The following is a 22,049-nucleotide window of genomic DNA, read 5'->3' as shown; positions in this document are numbered from 1 at the left end:
CCTGCAGTCTGGCTCAGCTACAAACATCTCAAACTCTGCTTCTATTTACTTCCTCTTTTCTTTTCATCTTCTTTTCCTTCTCTCTCTTCTTTTCTCTTTTCCGTCCTGTTCCATCTTCTCCTCACTGGCTGAAATGAGTCTGTATCACTGAGTATAAAAACTTTTTCCATTCTTATTAACTCTCGAGTTAAACTTGTAATCGCTGCCTTCGGGGGAAGAGCAGTTTTAAATATAAGAATTTTATATTTCTGTTTGCAAACACTTTAATATTTACACATCCAGCAGGTACAGAGCAGCATTATGGCTCATTTGGAATCATGATGAATGTGAAGTCCAATATTTACTTGTTTTTAACTCTATGTTTGGTCTCCACCTCCTCCTGTGGCGTAGTATTTGAGGCTTTTGCATAAAAAATGACTTGAATAAATTAATCAATTCTAAAAAAAATTGAGGATTTTGGCATCTTTTGTTAAATAATAAAAATGTTTTGAAAAAGTACTGTTTTGGTATTAGTACAAAAACTCAGCTGTCAAGTATAAACATAAATTGTTTTTCTTGAATTTTTTACTTGAATTTTCTTCCAGTTTCCTTCTCATCTTGTTTCTTTACTTTCATTTAATGAAGTCAAATGGCTGCAGGATTATTCGAATGTTTTTCCAGTTAAAACTGTTTTTTATCTTGACTCAACTATCCCACCCCAGGCTCCATGTAGAAAAGGGTTTGAACTTTTCATTGACTTTCAGACTCGTGGCCTCTGAACTGTTCTTCATCATCTGCTTCAACACTTCTGCTCTTTAATTGTTTTTTCTCTCTTTCGCATATTTTTTGTTTTTTTTGACACGTCTATAAATTCTCCTTTCTTTTGTCTTGTGTTCTCTCATAACTTTCTTTCTTTTCCCTCCATCATTTCCTCTCTCCATCCTCCTCTTCCTCACCACATGGCTGGTCTGGGTTCGGATGACATCATAGCCTGGGAACCGGCAGGGTGAGGTCATACAAGGCCAAACGCTGCGGTGTGTTTGTCAGTGTGTGTCCTGTTTATGCTGATGCAGATGTAATGCCAGATGTGTGTGTGTGTTAATGACAGGGCACCACTGTGCTGGCGACTCAGCTCTTGTGGTTCGCAAGTCGTCTTGTTTCTTCTGTTGTGTGATCGTATCTATTTATTGTGAACTGTGCGATGCTGTATTCTAACACAGAGATATTGATTTTGTAAATATGGACGAAGAACAAACTGTTGCCCCCCACCTGAACACTGAGACTCTCCTGCTGTGTGCAGTGTAACCTCCAGAGAAAGTCTGGATCCAATTTGCAGACATCCTCTGGAGTTAATGTCTGAAAACACCTTTCACACTTGTTATTTTGGTGTTGACTGAATCGATAGTGGGCGTTTAAGTGCCCTTCAATTCAGGATAAAAAAATTCTAAAACTACGGTAGCACTGGATCTGTACACCCCCTCTAATGAGTGGAGTCCCGGCCTGACGTCCTCCCGGTTGTTCCTGAAGAGTCTCTCCAGATTCACCTCGTAAACCAACACTGGACGTCTTCCAGCCCCATTCTTTGAAAAGTGTTTTTCTCTGGGTTCATTCACTTCTTTGATTCCTCATGAATGACTCTGAAAGACATGAGAGCGAGTTTCTCAGTCCTTTGATCTCTCTCTCTCTCTCTTCATCTCTGCAGCTGTTTGAGTGCAGCCAGTGACCAGATTAAAGAGAGAGAGACAGAATGACACAGCCTCTGCATCTCGCTCGCCCTCATGAACCAAACTGAGGACATTAAAAGCCTCCTTCTCTTTGTCTGTAATCTGGATCTCTCAGCGGCGTCGCCTCCTCTGAGCCGCTGCATGACTCATGTGACTCTTATTAAGCGGCAGAGTTATTACAGCACTGCATCATGCGGTGATGTCATGGGTGTCACGGTTTATGAGTTCAACACGATGCTTTGGGGGGGGGGGGACTCCTGGCTTCTCTGGAGAAGGTTCCAATCGTAGACCTCGGAAGTTTGTGGATCGGTCGTTTGAAGACATCTTACTCATCATCGGGTTATCAGCAAGATCCACAGTGTCTAGATTTATTTGAGCTTTTAACTTAAGTACATTTCTTTATAATAACTTGAGCTCTTATGACTAGAAACAATGAATTGAGCCTCTTTAACCCGAGAAAATGTGAAAGGAAAGTAAATCTGTCCTTAATGACTGTGACAGAACTTTTGAATCAACTTAACATTAAAACCAAACTCTACATTTAAATGTTTTTAAGCTGTAAACTAGATTATATGACGACTCTCTGACGAAATATCTTAATGCGGGTTTTAAAATCACATTTATTGACATGGCTCCTAACGCCGCCTGGCGTCTCAAACATAGAGTCAACAGATCGGGAGTTTTTTTACATCATCACATTCACGTGTACATCCATGAGAAGTTTGAACTCCCTCTAATCAAAGGTGGGTTCGCGTTTCCCAATCTATGCTGAAGCTAAACCACCAAAACCACCACATCGTCTCCCATTCAGAGACGTTCCCCGTCCTCCCCATGTCACATGCACTGTTTGAACCCCAGTTAACTCGTATAAGGCTGCAGGGGAACTTGTGTCAGAGAGATTTACAGACAAAACTTTATGTCCTTAAAATGATTGTGGGGCTGATTTAACAACACACCTGTTCTGGTTTATGGCTGAAAAAGACTCTTGGACGAAGGCTCCGGTTTGTGATGATGACGACGGTCTTCTCTCTAAACGTGGTTGTTTTTGAGTTCAATAAATATTATTGAACGTGCAGGGACACAAACTGACGACTGTGTTTGTGTGTGTTTGGCTTTTGTGGCTTTTCTTTGCCACCATCCATCAGTCCTCAGATGGGAGGGGGTGTTGAAGTGTGTTTGTGATGAATCGGGGGGGTTGAGGGGGTGGGGTTATGATCTCACTGTTGTGGAATTTGAGTGTGTACCATACTGTGGGTCAAACCTACACACACACAGTAGCCCCCACATCCTGTTGTTCACCACTGCAGGTACCTCCTGTGCTGAGTTTTCACAGTTAACACAACTTTGGATCCTGGGTTCAAGTATTTCAAAATCAGAGGTTGTCATCATCGTGGTTATTAAAAACCAAATAATAGCTGTGATGGATTTATGGCGTCCTCGCTCTCCTGTCTGATACTGAAGGCTTTCCGGGGGGGGGGGCCCGCGGCGCTCTCGCTGACATCACTGCGACGAGCGGCCTCAGGCGTCAACTGTTCTGTTCGGCACTAAATTGTTGGGTTGGGAGCTGATCGTGTGTTTGTGAGACGGATCCAGTCGTCATGAGAAGTAACAGCTGTTTCAAGTGAGACAGCTGTGGGCGAGAGACGGAGAAAGAGAGAGTGAACTACAGTGACCTCACACAGAAGTGATCTCACCTGTAGACAGGGTGTTTGAGCAAAAGGCTTCGAAATGTATGTAAATGTCTGAATGAACTCAACGTGTGTGTATTTTATTTATTTACTTTGTGTGCGTGTGTGCTTGGTGAGAATGTTCCTTGGTAGTTTATCTCCAAATGATTAACTTTTGGAGCTGTTCAGTTAAATATTAAGGTCAAGGTTCGACAGAAATGTGTTGCATAAAACATTTTCCCAAATATCTCCACAGATATTATAGAAGATTTCATATGATAAGTGACGTCATGAAGAAGTCAGAAAACGATGTCATGCATTGGCCTTCGTGGGCTGTGTCGACCACAGAGGCCAAACCTTAATGAGTCGATGTTGTCTACGCCGATTTTCCAGGATTTGCATCACCAGCCTGCCCCACCCTTATCGCTGTCGTCCTAGCAACAGATCTGCAGTTGGACACGAGGAGAAAGTTTCCCTCTTGGATTTTATAAGGTGTTTGGTTGAGATGAAGCCTGATGTTTAAATCTTAAAGTATAAGCATCGGACGTTCTTGTCCTCGCAGCTTGCCGTCACCATCATGTTATGAGCCTTCATTCATTTGTTGGCGTTGGAGGGATCCTGAGAAATGAGAGTTCACGCTGCTGTGACGCAGCCGTCTGCAAATGCGGCGCCTGAAGCGAGACAAAGCTTTTCTGTAGTGACCAATAGAATTAGATACACGTTCTACAGCTTGCATCATTCGTCACCATGTGGTACATATTTGGTATTTTTTACAGGATAATGATCAAAATAGTTTTATCACACAGTCACACAGTGACGCTGCTTTAACTAGTTGTGTGACTGGTCGGTTAGTTGTGCTGTACTGACCCACTGGACTGGTCTTTTATCAGTTGGTTATTATCTTGGCTGCTGGAGACCACGCTGCAGGTCACTGGTGGCGGCTCATTCTCTAACTTCCTGTGCCGGGGAAGGTGTGGCCCCGCTGATAAGAACGGCATTTTGTTCCCTCCCTCATTCACCTTTACACACACTCCCACACACTTTATCTCACCCCCACTCACTTTCTGTTTCTGCTCCGTTCTTTGTTTCCCTCCACACACACTCAAACCCTCCCTGCCCCCACGTCTCCATTTCGCGTCCTTGTTGTCTGGATGTTGTTGCATCGCCATAGCGACGGGTCAACAAATCCACAGGTATCGGCAGAGACGGTGGCTGCCGGAGCCCGAGAAGCTCAAACACAGCTTGTCTGACGCAGATGCAACTGAATTACAACGGTGGTGGTGGTGGTGGGGGGGGAACCACTTGTGAATGGGTTTGTTGACGGATAAATCTCTGAATGAAAGAGCTGAGAGGGCGGAGGGTGGGGGGGTGGAGGCCATGCTCTCATGCATGCTTTCATGAAATCAGAGTTCAATAAAGAAAGTCTCTACCTAAAGGCTTCAGGATTCTTTGAGTACACGAACTCGTGTTTGCTTAAGGACCTCAGTCGTAGCTGTAGCTGTTATTTTCCAGTTACAATTATTTCTATGTATTTTATAAATTCTATTATTGACACTCAACATAAAGCCTGATACACACTTTTTTTTTCTACTACCATTTTCTTCTACTTTAATGCACGATACATGACCATCCTCATCTCGGTACTCACCTGCTCATGCACTCATTGCATATGAGTCTTCTGCAGTTCGACAGCCTCGGTCAGGAAGTGTGCGATGTTTGTTCACGTCTAATAATCACGTTTCTCGAGGATGGTTAATGTCTTTGAAAGTCGTTCTTATCACACTGACTGTTTGTTCCACTGTTCATTTCTCCAGTGAGTTTGGTTTTGATAAGTTAATGAAATGTCGTGATTGACAGCTGAGACTGACTTGTGATTCGTCGAGTTTAAGTGTGGGTGGATACCGCGGCTCCATCGGTGCAAGAGGGCGTCGTTCGCCTGTGAGACACGTCATCCATCTTTATTTACAGTCTTTTGTTCCATCTACATTTTAGATAAAAACATTAGAATATTCCTGGAGAAGCTCTGATGTACTCAAGTAAATATTTTTAAGGGTTGCCGTTATCATCATCAGAGTCGTCCTCCCGTCTCTGAAAACCACAGCTCCAAAGACCAGTTTCACAAGTGAGCATGTTTGTTTGTTCTGGGTGGGATCAGGTAACGTCAGGACCCTCCCACTGGCACCACTGGGTTGAACAAGACCAGTCAGCTCCTTGAAGCCGTGAAGGATGTGGTTGAATAGCGTTGGCCACTACCTTCCCAGGTGTGTGTGTGTGTTGGCGTGCGTCCAACCGGCAGTATTTGTGTTTCTTTAGAGAACGAACCCAGAACGTGACATCAGCTTCCTCACATAGAACCGTGTGTAAAACGTGAGCTGAAGGTTTGATGAACTCTGTGTTTCAGGTCTCAGGGCCGAGAGTCACATGAGGAGGACGGAGCGACTCCCAGTTCAGACGCTTAGTCTCAGGAAACAATGCAGCAGATTATCAGAGCTCTTTAAACCTCTCGCACACACATTCACACACACACACATTTATATGCAATACACTTTGTTGTGTTCTTGTTTTCTGTCTCTATCAGTGTTTTGATTCGCTGCATTTATTTATTTCTCCCTCCCCATCGCCCTCTCTGTCCCTCTTCTTTTGTTAAACAACAGGCTACCATGGCGATAGCCTCGATACTCACAAAACTGTGTCGGCGAGGGCGCACACACACACACACACACACACACACACACACACACAGTTTGATGGTGTTGAACTGTTTGAATGAAATCAAGTTCAAAGGCTAAAGTTATTACTTTAAGTTTAAAGGTTAGATTTAAGGTTAAAACATTTCAAGTGTTTCATATCAAGCAGTTAATACAAATAGTTCAGCGCAGTGTAAACATTTTAGGAACTAAAAGTGAAGTGGGGATGTTTTCAAATATAATGTATTGAATATTTTTATAATAATTCATATTAAATAAAATATTTTATTGGCTCGGTTAAAAACTCCTGTACAACACACATATTGTGTTTCATATTATTCGACCTTTTTAAAAACATGTGCTTGTTGCCTGTCATCAGCAGCACAAAAGAAAACGGTTGGGAAACAGCACCAGAGGTAACAGATGAGGGAACAGATGCTTTAAGTCACAAAAGGACCAATTTAGAAGAAAGTACAACTTTAATTCTTCTCTCAGACACTAACTAAACAACGATGTCATGACTTTAAGGGTTTCTTAGTTCTTCACCTGGTCTCAGTAAAGAAAGAGTCTCATTCAGAGTGATCAGTGAGTGCTCAGCGGAATGAGGGAGTGTGCTCAGGCGTGTGTGTGTGTGTGTGTGTGTGTGTGTGTGTGTGTGTGTAGGGTAAAGGGCATTGTTGAGTGCAGCTCGCTGACAGGATGTTTGCTGGTGGTGCACACACACACACACACACACACACACAGGTGGGGCAGAAAAACAGCAAAATGGAAAGGAGGGAAGAAATATGGCTGTGTGGAAAAAAGAGGGAAAGAGAGAGAGAGAGCCACAGAGATCAGAGTGAAATGACACGTAAAAAACAAACGGGTGGAGAGAGAGTGAGAGGAAGCACGAGAGGAGAAAAGCTGCAATGGATTGAGAGAGAAAAGAGATAAATGAGTGTTTTGAGTCTGGCAGAGAGAGAAAGATTAGGAAAGTTTGATGTCGCAACCGCCCCTCTACTATACAACCTTAACTCCCACTCACACACACACACACACACACTCACACACAGTCACTACAGGGTTGTGTCACCCATGGGTGAGGCAGCAGCCTCCCAACGCTCCACCTCACCCTGAGCTGCTGGAACATGTCGGGCCTGCTGACGGTGCAGCAGAGCTGAGGCTTCCTCAGGTGCGCTGCAGGATTTCTCATGGACGACGAAGTGTGGGGACATGGTTCATTTCTGCTGAACACTGATAAATTCGCTGTGTCGCAAGTCCGCTCGCAGCAAAACAGTTGCATAAGAAAGTAGAGACAAACACAGGTGGTAACATTTACACACTTATAACCTCTAACCGACTTAATCTTGCTCAAGTCGTTAATTCGGTTAATACTTTCCCCACGAACTGTCGAGTTTCTGCCACGTTCATTTTGCAGCGACGGCCCGGATACCTCGTACTGAGCGGTGTTACCCAGCTGCTCCCCCTGAACGGTACTGAAGTTTACTTTGTGTTCGTTTGATTCCCTCTTGAGTTTATGAGACAAGTATTTAAACTCATCTGTGTCCTCGTGTCACCGCACCCTCGTTAGTTTGATTCCTTAAATGTTAAAGAAGAAGAAGAAGAAGAAGTTGTTGTTGTTATGGGAGAGAAAGTCGACACGTGAATTAAAAACAAGACGAATATTTTGTCTGCTTTACTCTGAACTCTGTGTGCTGCAGCTGAAGATTAGCGTGTGTGCGTGTGTGTGTGTGTGTGTGTGTGTGTGATGAGGTACCAGCTGGTACAGTGTGGTCTGATGAATGAGAGGAAGCGTTACCCAGCAGCCGCTCTCTCTCAGTTCTGCTCTGTTTAAATGGGTTTGGCTCTGGCTTGTGTTCAGGTAATGTGTTTCACAGGTTGGGCTCTGTCAGCGTTACACAACTTCTCATCCCCGTCTGAAATGAGGTGTAATTGTGCCGAGCGTCGGGGGAAAGACATGTTGGTCAGGAAAAGATTAAAGCTGCTTGTGGTGTAAACATGGACGTCAGCAGTTAAATCAGAAAACATGAATAACCCAATTCCTTTTTTATCTCTTCTACTTATAAGTGTCTATAATTTAGAACATTCTATGTTTAAAATATGTTTCTATTTCTTTTAATTCCATGTTGGATGAAATTCAGCTGTGACCATGAGCACCAAACACCAAAGTGTCATTTTTACATTAAAGTATTCAGTTAAGAGTTTTAGAGGCTGATCTGACGTCTCTGCATGTCTCCCCTCCAGACTCTAAAGCCATCGTGGATGGGAATCTGAAGCTGATCCTGGGTCTGATCTGGACTCTGATCCTGCACTACTCCATCTCCATGCCAATGTGGGAGGGTGAGGATGAAGAGGTAACAGCCGACTTCATCCCCGTCTGTTGATCACATGACGTCCGTATACATGTGTCGTCGAAAGTTTTGGTTGCTTTGCAGAAAGACAAACGTTTGAATCAACTGGAAATGTATAATTGTAACACAACTGTTGCTGACTACACTGGTCCTGCTGTTTTTCAGGCAGAATCAAAGACACCCAAACAGCGTCTGCTCGGCTGGATCCAAAACAAAGTCCCAGATCTGCCCATCAGCAACTTCAGCAGGGACTGGAGAGACGGCAAGGCACTGGGAGCACTGGTGGACAGCTGTGCACCAGGTACACTGTGTGTGTTTGTTGATGCCTGTGTGTGTGTGTGTGTGTGTGTTTTCTGTATTGTATTGCCGTTGAGCTCTGGGAAAGCAGCAGTGTGTCGTTGAACCACTGAAGACTCGTTACAGATGATGGATGTGACGAAAGTAACATGAATTATTATTCAAACTAGATGTTGTCGTTCTGAAATGACGCACGAATCCGCAGCTGTACGGCCTCCTTCTTTACTCACTCACGATAAATCCTTTCTTTTGAAGTTTCGAACGCTCAGTTTTTGTAGAGAGTCGATCTGATGAGACTCATCTCACAGTGTGACACGTTAGATCTGATATTTTACAGTGTATATGGGTCTAGACTGCATTAGTTGTATTAAACTTTTAACTGTGTGTACTTATTGTAACTTTATTTTCATGAAGTGTAAAGTATCAAGTGGGTCTAGACCTGTTCTATAAAGTGCCTTCTATTATGATTTGGTGCTATAGTTAAAAGTTGACTTGAACAACTGCCGCCATGTATTTTCCAGTTTGAAAACAAGTCACCAGAAAAGAAAATCGCCCCTGATCTGCACAAAATGAAATGGGCTCTTCCCTGACCTGTACCGCATCCTTTCACCAAGTTTCGTGGTAACCCGTCCAGTAGTTTTTGTGTAATCTTGTTCACAATTCAATGAACCAACAAACACAAGGACAGGGGTTGAAAACATAACTTTCATAGAAGCAGATTTCAGTGTTAGAAATATGAAAAGTGTTTTCCCAGAAGGCCTCTCTCTCTCTCTCTCTCTCTCTCTGTTGTGTGTCTGTGTGTAGCTGTTTCTCACATTGTTGTGTTTTGCTGTGATCTGTTGCAGGTCTGTGTCCAGACTGGGAAACCTGGGATTCAGTCAAACCAGTGAATAATGCCACTGAAGCCATGCAGCTGGCTGACGAGTGGCTGGGCATCCCGCAGGTTCGATTCCCTCTGACTCTAGTGACCTTTTGATCATTGTGTAACACTCAAGTGAGATCAGTAATCCCAGTGTAGTTTTCTTTTTCGGGGTTAGAGGTTAGAGGTTAAAGTTTGTTTCTTCTCAGGATCTTGTTGTTGCAATAATAGTTTTTCACAATAAGATCTTATCAAAGCACTTTTAACTCTATGAAGACAGAACTTGCCACGTCCTGTGTTTGTCTCTGTAACGCGCAGAGACAGATAAAGGGACACAGGCACCGTTTGGTTTCCTGACTCTTCACGACAAAGGAAACACTCTGATCCTGAATTTGTTTTTACTTGTTTGAGTCCAAGAGAATAAAAAACTGAAAGGTTTTATACTGAGTTGTGCAACAAATGGTTTTCCCCAGGTAGTAATGAGAAAAACAGAATGTCAGAGGATTGTCATAACAAAATGATGATTCCCGTTTCTTTTTATTGACGTTAATTTAGAGCATATCTGGGAAATGCAGTCACTGTAATTCATCGATATTAGACTCGTTAAAAATCCTGATCCAGTGACGCAGAATACAACGTGACAACATGAGCAGAAAGACGAGAGCGGTGCGAGTTCACTGACGGAACCGAGTGTTGGTCAGATTTGATTCAAAGCCACGTTTCCTCCCTAACTCATCGACCTCCGTGCCACACCTCCGCTGTCCGGCCGGGTCACTTCAGCCTGTAGAGTCACTGAGGCTGATCCACTTTTATTTAACTATATGAAAGTATGTGGACACCCGACTCCCAATACTACTACTTGTTATTTTATTTATTTTGGCTGTGGTCTGAGCTGCTTAGTTCCACTGACAGTAAATCTTTATGCTGCAGAATAAAGTGATATTTAAAAAAGAAAAACAGCGTTCCTGCCAACTTTGTGTCGACAGTTTGTTAATAGGCATTTCCTGTTTCAACATCACAATGCCCCTGTACGCAAAGCCACATCCACAGGGAACAGTTTTCCCAGTCTGGTGTGAAGCAACGCGATTGGCTTCACGAAAACTCTGACCTCAAGCGTCGACTTTGAGCCAGAAATGATCAGCGAGCGTCGGCGTCCGACCCGACAGGTGCTCCCGAGGTGGAGAAATTCAGCCTCGTTTCAAAATCTGCTGGAAAGTCTGAAACTATAGATGAGGCTGATGCTCAACTTTCACACACGGATGAATTGTTCAGCCGTCCACGATGTAATGCACTTCAACTGTGCGTCTACTTTCTAAAGGCGCTTATTTAACACATGAGTAAGCAGCGTTAGTGCACATGTGAAACTAGAATGAACCAACAGTCCCCTTATGAAACCACATTTAAATCCACTAGACACAGATTCCACACTCGTAGATATCAGTCAGCTGCTCCATCTTGTTAAAGAAAGTGGAACAAAGAAATTCCGACATCCGCCCCCTGATCCGGAGCCGCGCAAACATGTCATGGGTTCTTCCTTTGGCCGTGCCCCATCCCTCCACGGGAATATGGTTGAGCAGTTTTTGCGTAGTCCTGGTGACGGTCAAACAAACAAACACAGATGAAAACATAACCTCTCTTTTGTGGCTCCAGAGAGAGCCTTGTAAAAATTATTTTAAGTTATGGAATCTGGAGTTAAAGACAAACGGCAGCTCGCTATCTCTGCTCGCCCCTCATTCATGCTTTAGGCTGCTACTAGCACCACTCACCTGAATCTCCAACCAAACTATCAGCAGACAAGTTGTATTGTGGGTGATGTAGGCGCCAGGTTTTAAAAAGGAAGATGCATGCATAGAAAAAACTAAAAGTTATTTATCCAGTTCTGCTGCATCGATTTTGTTTTTTTTAAACTATCCTTGTGTTGTGAGTCTCACCGTGTTGTTGAAGTGTTCAGACAAATCTCTTTTAAAGAAGTTTGGGGCCAAAGGCAGATTTGTTTGTTTCTTATTTGTCTGTGATTCATTATACATGCTTCATCTCACTGTAACGAGCCTTTCACATCATAACACAGATTACATGAGCTTGATGTCTGTCTTGTGTGTCTGTGTGTGTGTGTCTGTGTGTCTGTGTGTGTGTAGGTGATCACCCCAGAGGAGATCATTGACCCCGGTGCAGACGAGCAGTCGGTGATGACCTACCTGTCTCAGTTCCCAAAGCCAAACTGAAGACAGGAGCTCCACTCAAACCCAAACTCAACCCCAAGAAGGCCAGAGCCTACGGACCAGGCACACACACACACACACGCTCGCACACACACGAAGAACAAAATCTCTATCAGATGAGATGAAATTGTCTAAATCCAAACATTTCTTTGCTGCAAAAGCAAACGAAAGATACAATCAACCATTCTAGCGTTGTGTGGTTTTTATGCATCATTAAAGTTTCACACATGTTTATTTACGTAGATTTAAATGTTCTGGTTTTAAAGGTTATCTGTCTGTTCTGAATAACAGCAGCTTCTGTGTTTGTGACCTGTTGTTCTCACTGTGCGTTCACTGGAAACACTGGTGTGTCTGACAATGAGAGGAAGTGAGCGGCTGGTCGGCTGAACAATGGCACACACACACACACACACACACACACACACACACACACACACACACACACACACACACACACACACACACACACACACACACAGAGACAAAGATTGGTGAGGTCGTCCTCCAACTTGAACTGTTACCATGAGGAGGAAATACCTGGAAATGACTCCATATATAGTCAACAGGACACACACACACACAAAGATGAAGGTTAATGTCACTGTTAATGACATTTGCAAAGTTTGAAAATCCTGTCGTTATAATAATAGAAACTGTTCAGTGTTTTTACGTCTGATAAACTCGCAGGTTAATAACTCAAACTGCTTGTTTCTGTTTGAATATCAGTTCAGAACTCAAAACCATTCAGTCGACAGTCGTCTAGACAAAGTAAAGTAAATTAGTTTCTGTCAGTTTGAACCGTGTTTTCTTCTTCATCATCAGTTTCAGTCGACAGTCAGCGATAATGTTTCTGAAACTGTCTTTGACATTATTGATAGTAATGTGTCTGAGTATTTTCTTGCTGTGCAGGTATCGAGCCGACGGGGAACCGGGTGAGGCGTCCCGCTGTGTTCACCGTGGACACGTTCAGTGCAGGTCAGGGTCAGGTCACCGTCTACCTGGATCATCCAGACGGCACCAGAGAGGAGGTACACACCACATCCTGCTCTTCGTCTTCCTCCTCTTCAACATGTCTGACTTCTGTAGAGATAACGAAGTCGTACCATCGCATGGATCTAAAATATGCATCTGTGTTGTTCATCAGCTGAAGGCGGAGCCTAACGAGGGCAAGAAGACGTTCAGCGTCACCTACATTCCTGAAGTCGTGGGAGCTCACAAGGTAAACTCCTGTTTCTTTAAACATGTAACAAAACATGAATCGGTTGTTTCTGAGAATGTTAATTCCACTGAGAGTAAGTCCATGAAAATTTCAAAAATATCAAAAACCGTAGCAAGCGAAAGTTCACAATGTATTTTTTCCTTATTACTTTAGGACCTAAACTTTAAATTGTACACAATCTTATTCTTAACAATTCACGGAGGTTGGTATGAAAAGTAAAAAATGATGAAGTACAGATTTAAAAGGTCATTGAAAGGCTTCACTTCCCGTCATATTTCGCTCTGTGTCACACTCCCTGTAACTGTTGTTTTCGTTTCCTAGGTGACGGTGATGTTTGCAGGTCAGCAGATTCCCAAGAGTCCGTTCGAGGTGAGCGTGGACAAAGCGCTCGGCGACGCCTCCAAGGTCACGGCCAAAGGGCCGGGAATTGAACCTGTGGGCAGCATCGCGAACAAACCCACCTACTTTGACATCTACACTGCAGGTCAGCCACTAACCAGACACATCACTCCAGACTGTAAACTATTCTTTAATTATCAGAATTATAAAGAACCTGTAAACTGTACATAAACATAAATTATAGTTGAGTTTAATAACAAACTTCTATCTCCATCTCAGACATTTACATGTTGTTACACATTCTATTTTATATATTTTATTTTATATTTTTTGCTGTAATATTCTGAGCATTGCGATAACAGAGCCTGTGACCCAAGCGTTTCATTGCCAGCGATTGCTTAATGTAATTGTTGTGCATTTGACAATAAACTCTTGAATCTTGTAGTCATCAACTAAACCTCGAGCATTACGAAGCTCTTGGCAGGAATTCCGTGGCACAGGCCTCGTTTCAGACCACGCAACCGTCTCCTGTGCTTTGCTGATCACAGAACAGAAGGGGTTTCTCACAGAGTTGTTGTGGACTCACGTAATCGTCCGTCCTCCAGGGGCCACCTCTCAGCTGTAATTGCCTGCTTTGCCTCCCCTGTTGCGATGCCCCTGCTTGTTCCCCATAAAGTTGAAATTCCTTCGTTAAAGCCGAGTCGTTGAATGGAGTTTCCTTTTCTTTTTACGTCTCCTCTGCAGGAGCCGGTACAGGAGACGTCACGGCCATGATCAGAGACCCTCAGGGCCGCCAGAACAGTGTGGAGGTGATGATGGAGGATAAGGGCGACAGTGTGTACCGCTGCACCTACAAACCCAACCAGGCCGGACCACACACTGTTACTGTGACCTTTGGAGGGGTGGGGGTCCCCAAGAGCCCCTTCAGCGTGGACGTGGGGCCCGGTGAGTCCTTTCAGCTCTGCCACATTACTTCTAGTTATATATAGATCATCAGGAAAACATCTAACCACTCCTCCATGTGTTTCCTCTCCGGTTTGTCCAGCCTGCTTGCCGGGGTCGTGCAGGGCGACGGGCCGGGGTCTCCAGCCGACCGGCTTGAGGGTGAAACAGGTCGGTGACTTCAAGGTTGACACGAGGACGGCCGGCAGCGGAGACCTGAAGGCTGTCGTCAAAGGACCCAGTGAGTTCAGTCTGTTTCTGTAGAGACACAAAACATCACCATCACCTCACTCCTTCTTTAAGCCCAGAAGGCTCTTCATGGTCGTCCTCACAGTTCCATGTATTTATCTTTAGTGCCATATGAGCCGGTGTTTGGTTTGAGCTTCTCAGGGCCGAGGTCTTTTATCTGTTGCTGAGTGAAAACTAAAGAGGACAGGGTGTTTACAGTCTGAGCCCCTGAGCTCTGTCTGAGGAAGTCTGGGACTTCTTTCACTTCCCGTCTCACACTTTTAGTGGAGAATCTTTCCTGGTTTTATTTGACTTCCTTTTTGTAGTTTTATTCAGTTTTAATCTTTCTTTGTGGCCCTGTGTGACTAGTTTTAAAAAAGTAATTAATGAAGATGATGGTTCTTATTGTTCTTCATCATTATTTTAACCTATTTTCACCTGGTATTGGTAAACAGCAGCAGGCAGGCGTCTCCTTGACGGGGCTGCGGCCACTAAGACTGACAATCAAACAATATTAAACAATTCACAACATTACTGTTCAATCATGTTTTATTTTCTGATGCTTTTTTAAAAAAATCTTAAACCTAAGTTGAACCTTGTTGGTTCTCGTTAGCTCGGCTCTCCCGTCTGTCCCATGAGCTCCGTCCTGTGGATTTGTGTTTAATGTCAGAACGCTCTTTTTAAATTGGATTTAATTGTGATTACGCTGTTTGTGACGTGTGTGTTTTTCAGAAGGCACGGAGGAGCCGGTGAAGCAGCTCTCCGGTCAGGACGGTGTGTTCTCCTACGAGTATTATCCCAACAGTCCTGGCAAACACAGCGTCTCCATCACCTGGGGGGGTCAGCACATCCCGAAGAGGTGAGCTGTAAACTGTGCGTGTGTGTGTTTGTGGTTTAAGGCATTACCTCAGCACATTACCTCATCTGATGTGAATGGCTGGATCCTCAGGGGAAGGAGGAGATGTAGTCTGGGCCTCGTGTTTTCTTTGTCACTTGTCTGAAGAGGAGATTGTGTGTTTTGTTGTGCAGACGTTAACGACAGTGTTCCTCACATGTCGGAGCAGAAAGCGTTCATCTTCATCTTGTGAGGCATTTTAAAAAAACATTTAAAGAGTAGCGCTACTCGTGGAAACAAAGCACTGATTCAAAGTCATTCACGTCAAGGAAATGTCTGCAGAGAGCAAGTACCTGACTCACAAAGTCAGTCGTGCTTGTTTGTGGTTCGGCCATAATCCAGACCAGAATCATGTGCAGGCACCAACACGTCCTCCTGTGTCGACTGTTCTCTCACCAGATGAAGGGAACTCTCTCAAAGCCTGAGAAGTTCCTTCATGTCAAACTCGAAAATACCTTTTTATGAGGAAATGAAAATTCTAACGATGCTGCGTCTTTTGTGCACATTTTTCAAAACACAGTAAATCTGTTTTAGGACATGAGACAGAAAATAAACATGTGACCAGAAGCTGATTCAGATACAGCTTCTCCTCAATAACTAAACATAACACATCCAGAGTCCTTTAAATAATAATGACCATTGTATAATAACAATAATTTATACCACACCTTTCAGGCTTGCGTTCAAAGTGCTTTTCAAAATAAAAGAGTAGCACATACACATTTTGGAGCACACTCTGCCTCGAGCTGTTTTGAGTTTTAGGGATCAGGTTAAAGTTAGATTTAAGTCGGGGGTTCGGTCTGTGGAGGCCTGAGGTTTGTAAAGAGGCTGGGGAATTCTCCATGACACAAAGATAGACACTGAAACATGTGCCATATCGAAAACAATATATCACAGCAGACAGTTTCATTCGGACAGTGAAGCTTGTTTCAATCTGAGCAGAGTCGCACACTGTTACACACACACACAATCACACACATCCTGCTCACACACACATACATTTAACAGCCAGTAACTGCTGAATATTGAGTTACAGTTGTGTGTGTGTGTGTGTGTGTGTGTGTGTGTGTGTGTCGACAGCCTTGAGGATGAGCTCATGCTGTGTGGTGTTACACACACACACACACACACACACAGTTACATACTGAATGACCACATAGGGTTGTGTGATTTGACTCACTCTGACAGTCCTTCTCTCTCTTTCTTTCTTTTCAGTCCGTTCGACGTGACGGTGGGTAAGGAGGCGGGGCCTCAGCAGATCAGGGCCTGGGGTCCCGGCCTGGAGGGAGGCATTGTGGGTAAAACCGCTGCCTTTGTAGTGGAGTCCATCGGCACTGACGTGGGAGTGCTGGGTGAGAACAATGCTTTTCTTCTGCTGGTGAAACCCCCCCGCTCCACATCCCTTCTAATCCAACCTGCTGTTTGTTCAGGTTTTGCCATCGAGGGACCTTCACAGGCTAAAATTGAGTGTGAGGATCAGAACGATGGGTCATGTGATGTGAGTTACTGGCCGACAGAACCCGGCGAATACGCCGTCCACGTGACCTGTGACGAGGAAGACATCGAGCACAGCCCCTTCATGGCCTTCATCGTCCCTGACGACAACGCCAGTGACCCAGACAAGGTCAGAGACTCCCCCCCTCCAAACTGAGCAACTCTCTGTTTAAACGTAAAGCTCAAGATGGATGCGTTTGTGTGTAAAGTTGAAAAATAATTATTTCTTGCTTCATCATTGTAGGTCCAGGCTTTTGGGCCGGGGCTTGAGAAGAGCGGCAGCCTGGTCAACCAGCCGGCCGAGTTCACTGTCAACGCCAAGGAGGCTGGGAAAGGTCCGCTGAAGATCTCGGCTCAGGTAAGACACGTCCACACGTCCACACTCAATCAATGAGGACAGACAAGAGCGTTTGTCACGTCCTCCGAATGCAGGGGGCGCTTCGTGGTTCCCGAAATAATTTTTTTTTATCCATGTTTCTGCAAAATGTACGAGTCTGTTTTTGAGACACCTGTTGCATATTTTCAGCAGCAAATCCTTGCACCTGAGTTCAGTGAATCTTGATAAAGGATGAATCAAATGAGATAATAATTTAAAATGTTTTGATTAAAATTCAATTGATCGCCTCCTCAGGATGCAGAGGGACTTCCTGTGGAGGTGAAGGTGAGGAGTAAAGGCGACGGGCTGTACTCCTGCTCCTACACGCCCAACTCCCATCTCAAACACACCGTGGCCGTCGCCTGGGGAGGAGTCGGCGTCCCCAACAGCCCCTTCAGGGTAAGCCGCCAATCACAGCATCCCGTCACAACAGGAAGTGTTATCCTGCCCAAATCTGGGGATCTGGTTGAGGCACAAAGGGTCAAAATTGTCAAATCTGAACCTTTGGTTAAAACCGAAAGCACCAGAGTCGTTGTTCAATCCGAGCCAACTGTTTTAAATCAAAGTGTGAAGAAGGTGAAGTCAGAATCTCCTGATGTGAGCAGCAAAGCTAAGAAGCCTCTGATTATCATCACTACTTACACTGAGGCGAGGTACAGCTCCTAAATCTGGAACGTCATGCATTCATTTTTAAAATCAATAAAACGATGCGTGAAATCTGTGCTGGTGGAAAAAAAACACCATAAAATGATAAATAATGAAGAAATGTGATTTTTTTTTTTTTATTTTTTTTTTTTAATAAGGATTTTTATCAAAACTGATGAATAATGGCGGTTTAAATAACACTGACATTTAATCAGAGTGCCTGAAGTGAGTGGACTGAAAACACACGACTGCCAGAATATGATCAAAAACGATTTCTCGTATTTTTCTTCATTTTAACTTTTCATCTTGTAATAGTTTACACGTCACATATTAACACTCTCTCCTGTGTCTGCGCTGTAATAATCTATATTTTGTCTTTTGCACTTAGACCCTCACTAATCCCAACAGCTTTTATTAGAAGTAAATCTGTTCGTTGACTTCAATGATATATTATGACTATAACATAAGGATTGAATCACCATATTCACTAACCTGTCTTTTCTGTTCTGTTACCACTGACCCTGCACTGTTACTCCCTCTGCTTTGTGTATTTTATATCACTTTGTTTCTTTTTTTAAATGTTGAGCTACAATAGAGCTTCACTAAACTGAACCTTTTGGGATTCAAACTACAAACCAGTGAGAAAACTGAATCATATCAACAATGATATCAAAAACCTTCTGAGTGACACTAATAATTTAGATTATCGGCGAAACCTGAGTCTGATCCGACTCGTGTGTTTACTTAAATATTGATTTATTATAATAATTTGACTCTCTTGTGTTATATTTTTGTAGTTTTTTTGTATTTGAAATATTGCAAGTGCAGAAATCTCCACACTGTCTAGTTGTGATTTACAAGATATAATTGAAGCCAGATGTTGTGTTAATCTGTCATGTGGGGGAATGTGAGCGGTTCAGATGAGTGAAGCTCTGCTGTCGCCCCAACGGCTCGTGATTAGTTTTTTTTTTTTTGTGTCGAGTAATTTTCCGTCCTGTTAAATGAAAACCTTTTCAGTTCGTGAATTAAGAACATCCACCTTTTATTCTGGAGAAACCTTCTGTTATCCAGCTCGTCTTACAATAGTTGAGGACACTCACTCTCTTTGGTGGTTGAGCCCTGAGCTGCTGCTCTGTCCTCATCTACAATCGTCTGATTCATCATGTTAGTCACTGAGTCTACTCGGGACCAAATTGCCCCAAAAAATGATATTCATAAAAACAATGGGAGTGAAAATGTTTTCATTTTTCAGTTGAGATTTACACTAATCATTCTTCGGTCACCACCTTTCATTTAGTGTTTTCATCACAGTTTGAGGTGTTTATTTGCTTTGTTGTAACTGTGATGTTACCGACTTTATCAGCTGTCTTTACTTGGTTGTTGTTGTTTTTAGGCGTTTATAGTTTCACCCACTGGGTAAATAAGTCTGGTGAGAAACTGCCAGTGGGCCTCGGATCTGTTTAGTCCGTGAGCCGTTCAGGAATTTTCCCCCGATGCCAACAACAAAGAAGCAGGAGTTGACAAAGTCTTTGTGTTATAAGACGACAGACGCACAAAGTCCAAAAGCTGCTCAATAAACCTGAACTCTTTTATTTAGATGCTTCACAACATACATTATCTCAAAGGGCTTCACTTAGTAAGACGTTACAAAATTATAGAGTAAACCCGACAGTTCCCACAACGAGCAATTACTTGGAGACGGTGGAGACAAAAAAAAAAACATTTAAAACCTTGATGTTTAGATCTGGAAACTGCTTCATACTTCTTGTGCTTATATTTTTTTTCATTAATCATAAATAAGAACATCCTGCAACATATGAAAAATGTGTGTGTGCTGAAGACGAGATTTGCACTGGTCCACCGATCCTTTCGACCGGTGCAGCGATGTTTGTACTTGTCTGAAAAGTTTGATTTCAGAGTTAGAGCTGGTGTCACTGCGATGACTCAGCAGACTTGTTGTGAGCTGCAGCAGCCTGAAGGCTCCATGTTGCTATAGTGGAGGATGGAAGGTAAACAGCCACACCCAGATACCTGCTACCACTGGGAACATAAATCTGCTGCAGCGACACCTTTCATTTAAAAAAAACTGGGAAAGTAAAGAAGCCCGAGTTTAACCGAGGTTGATGGAGGAAAACGGATCGAGTTACTATTCAATTGTATTTAGAACAATAATAATAGTTATTGTTGCCCCACAAGGAGCCACATTAAGGACTAGTATGTTTTAGTTTTTCGTCTTTTTTAATTTTAAGACAGCTGATAAAGAAACTGAGAAGAAAACTTCCAAACTTCTAAACCTCACATTGTTTAAAACTCTCTCCACCCTCCAGACTTTCCTCTCGTTTTCATGTAGCATGACGTTGGATGTGTGTAATCTGTTAAAACCACAACATTAAACTAATTTTCATTCCTAGCTCTGTTTTCCAAGACTAATTTAGTTAATGATACTTAATTGCTGCATATTTCTGTCTTAACGGTCGTGAATCTGTTTTTGTTACCAACATGTTGACACTCACCTTCATCATCAGCATTTATAATCACTTCAGTTACACTATAAATGGAAGTTAGATTGGTTTCAAAATAAATTCTCACATTTCATTTAAATGTTTTACTGTGTTGTTTGGTTCATTTTCACTCATTTCTCACTTGCGTAACCTTATTGTCATTTTAGTTGGTTTTCAAAGTGATTAGTTCTTTTTCTATAGAATTTTTAATAATGTATTTCACTCATTTAAATTTATATTTTCCCTCGTAAGACCAACTGGAAATAAGGATTTTATTTTTATTATTGACATATTTTTTTATCAATTTGTGAAATGTGACATAAAAATGCGCAAATAGACTCAATTAAACTTCTTTTGCATTCAGTGTGTTTAGAGTGATTATATTATATAAGAGTCGTTTGACTTTCACTTAACACGTTGACCATTAATATCACTACAGCATCTGTACATGAAACATGTTCTAATTAGGCCTATTTGTTTTTGTTCTATTTGCAATCTATTTTTTTAACACTAAATCTCTTTTAACACGTGTCTCTAAGTTTTCAACATGCAAAAATACATTTAGCAGCTAAAAAAAATAACAAAACCGTTCAAAATCAATTTGTGGTTGATTGTTTTGGTTTATTTTGAATACTTTTCTAAACCTATATAAGATGTACGCTTGCCATATATTAGTGGTCTTTTCACTTTTATTAATTTATTATTTATTGTAGCATGTGAAGCTGTAGCTGGAAAGTTAGCGAAAATACCATTATCTTATTCTCTTGATGTACTCTACATTTGAATTTAACATTTTAACAGATGTTCTGTTTAGCTCAATTTAGCCATATGAGATACAACGTAACACATTTAAAGACGTATAATAATGTACATAATGTATAAAGACAAAAAAATGAGTGGATCCAGGACGGAGCCTTGTGGGACTCCAGATTCTGTGTTCATTCTCTGTAATGATAAAAACTGCCAAAAACCAAGTGACTGTTTATAGTATGTGTATGAAGAAGCATTAAATAACCTTAAATTGTAAAATTAAGATGTTGTTTCCTGTCGGTGCTTGTAGGTGAATGTGGGTAAAGGAAGTCACCCCGACCTGGTGAAGGTGTTTGGTCCTGGAGTGGAGAGAACCGGACTGAAGGCCAACGAGCCCACACACTTTACTGTCGACTGTTCAGGAGCCGGAGATGGTAACAACGCACACACACACACACACACACACACACACACACACACACACACACACACACACACACACACACACACACACACACACACACACACACACACACACACACACACACACACACACAGGGTAATAATTAAGACAGGAAATCCTCCCTGACTGTTTTATTTGGTGTGACAGCAATTTCCATCTGTTTCAGAACAACACACAAAGAGTTTCACACACCACAAGAAGTTTACACACTCTACACACTGCTTATAAATACACATACATGTACACTCACCTTTATATGGTCTGGAAATGATTACAACACACACACACACGCACACCTTTTCCTGGTATGTTCTGCCGATGATCTCAAGGCAGAAACATCCTGACAGGAAATTCATCATTCTGACTCTACTGAGCAGAGGAACTCACACACTCACACATTTCATCATTTACCTG

General features: G+C 42.7%; 1 protein-coding gene across 1 annotated transcript in view; it reads left to right on the top strand.

The window, feature by feature from the left end:
- LOC118104743 (filamin-B) overlaps window positions 1-22,049 on the top strand; it is a 50,259-nt gene that overhangs the window by 10,236 nt on the left and 17,974 nt on the right. Inside the window, 16 exon segments of the mRNA XM_047339333.1 lie at window positions 8,302-8,411; window positions 8,574-8,709; window positions 9,551-9,648; window positions 11,700-11,775; window positions 11,778-11,846; window positions 12,693-12,811; window positions 12,928-13,002; window positions 13,324-13,486; window positions 14,086-14,286; window positions 14,387-14,524; window positions 15,244-15,370; window positions 16,622-16,758; window positions 16,837-17,030; window positions 17,145-17,258; window positions 17,532-17,675; window positions 21,483-21,606. Of these exon segments, the coding sequence (XP_047195289.1) occupies window positions 8,302-8,411; window positions 8,574-8,709; window positions 9,551-9,648; window positions 11,700-11,775; window positions 11,778-11,846; window positions 12,693-12,811; window positions 12,928-13,002; window positions 13,324-13,486; window positions 14,086-14,286; window positions 14,387-14,524; window positions 15,244-15,370; window positions 16,622-16,758; window positions 16,837-17,030; window positions 17,145-17,258; window positions 17,532-17,675; window positions 21,483-21,606 (2,025 nt within the window).

Source organism: Hippoglossus stenolepis, chromosome 3, assembly GCF_022539355.2.
Source record: "Hippoglossus stenolepis isolate QCI-W04-F060 chromosome 3, HSTE1.2, whole genome shotgun sequence".
NCBI lineage: Eukaryota > Metazoa > Chordata > Actinopteri > Pleuronectiformes > Pleuronectidae > Hippoglossus > Hippoglossus stenolepis.
Note: the sequence above shows the minus strand (reverse complement) of the source record. Positions and strands in the feature narration are given on the sequence as shown.